Genomic DNA, 1,645 nt, shown 5'->3' with positions numbered 1-1,645 from the left:
ATAATAAAAAACACTTGGACATGCTTATATATATATATATATATATATATATATATATATATATATATATATATATATATATATATATATATATGTATGTATACTATTTTGAAAGTATTTTGCATGTAAAAAAAATATACAGGAAAAAATTGGGTATCAACAATAGATATATGAAATACCTTTCCAGAAAGTCCAGGATCACTTAAAACAGAGCTCTGTACAAAATGATATGTAAAAAATACTAATAGCTTTCTAGTGTAAAAACGGGTTTCAAAACTTACCACAAAAGAGAGAAGCAACTTGAGCATCACCAAAAACGAATTTTGCTGGTTGGTTTAGTGAAAATTTATGGTGGTTTCATGAAGTTCTCAGGGGGTAAGAAGTAGAGAGGGTAGGAGTTTTTTTCTTTGTCTTGCAAGAATGAAAATGGGGAGTTTATGGAAGACTAAATCAATCAAAGTTAACTTTAAGAATTTTGAATAAATACGAAATAAAAATGGTTCCCCAACTACTAAATATCCTTTGATAAATACAAAAGGGTGACAGCTCAAAACTCAATTATATAGTGTATTTAATAACAACTCATCAAAATAATATTAAGTGTTACATATAGCAACACCATGGAACTTCTTTGCCAATATTAACACAACCTAAAGTAAGGAATTTTCATATATTTTTAATTTCACGTTTAGGAAGTGCAAAGTAAAATATCTCCTCGTTATAAAAGTGCTCAATCGAGGATGCAAATATTATTAAAAATTTGGGGTTTTACAACTCTCTCCCTTAAATAAATTTTGTCCCGAAATTTACCTTGTACTAGTCCCAAAACAAATGTGGATATTGAACTCGCATATCCTCTTCTCGCTCCTAGGTTGCTTCTTTGCCTGAATGATTTCTCCAAAGAACCTTCACTAATGGGATTCTCTTATTTCTAAGCTCTTTTATTTCATGCGCTACGATTTGGATTGGTTCTTCTTCATATGTCAAATCAGGATTAACCTCAATAGACTCAATAGGAAGAACATGAGATGAATCTGAGCGGTATCTTTGAAGCATAGAAACATGAAAGACATTGTGGATCTTCCTAATTCAGGTGGCAAAGCCAGCTTATATGCAACTGGACCAATTCTCTCAAGTATTTCATAAGGTCCAATGAATCGAGGACTAAGTTTACCTTTTTGGCCAAATCTCATAATCTTCTTCCATGGAGAAACCTATAAAAATGCCTTATCACCCACCTGATGCTCAATTTCACGCCTTTTAAGATCAGCATAGGACTTTTGTCTGTCTGAAGAAATTCTCAAACGATCCTTGATGATTTTCACCTTATCTTCAGTTTGTTTCACAATCTCAGGACCCACCAATTTTCTTTCACCAACCTCATTCCAACAAAGAGGCATTCTACATTTTCTCCCATATAAAGCTTCATAAGGAGGCATGCCTATACTTGATTGGTAGCTATTATTCTAAGCAAATTCTATCAGGGCTAAGTGTTTGTCCCAACTACCCTCAAACTCAATAATGCACTCGAAGCATATCCTCCAAGATTTGTATTACCCTCTCAGACTGGCCGTCTGTTTGTGGATGTAAAGCGGTACTAAAACTCAACCTGGAACCAAAGCTTCTTGCAATCTAGACCAAAATC

At 33.4% G+C, this 1,645-nt stretch overlaps 1 protein-coding gene across 1 annotated transcript; it reads right to left on the bottom strand.

Moving 5' to 3' along the window:
* Positions 1–867: 867 nt before the first annotated feature.
* On the bottom strand, positions 868–1,439 carry LOC109211300. Its single transcript, XM_019374823.1, has 2 exons — positions 1,239–1,439; positions 868–1,080 (listed from the first exon to the last, which is right to left on the bottom strand). The coding sequence occupies exons 1-2, from the start codon at positions 1,437–1,439 to the stop codon at positions 868–870; spliced, it is 414 nt and encodes a 137-aa protein (XP_019230368.1).
* Positions 1,440–1,645: the final 206 nt, after the last annotated feature.

This window comes from Nicotiana attenuata, unplaced genomic scaffold, assembly GCF_001879085.1.
Source record: "Nicotiana attenuata strain UT unplaced genomic scaffold, NIATTr2, whole genome shotgun sequence".
In the NCBI taxonomy this organism is placed as follows: domain Eukaryota; kingdom Viridiplantae; phylum Streptophyta; class Magnoliopsida; order Solanales; family Solanaceae; genus Nicotiana; species Nicotiana attenuata.
The sequence above is the reverse complement of the archived record's forward strand: the minus strand, read 5'-3'. Positions and strand labels throughout refer to the sequence as shown.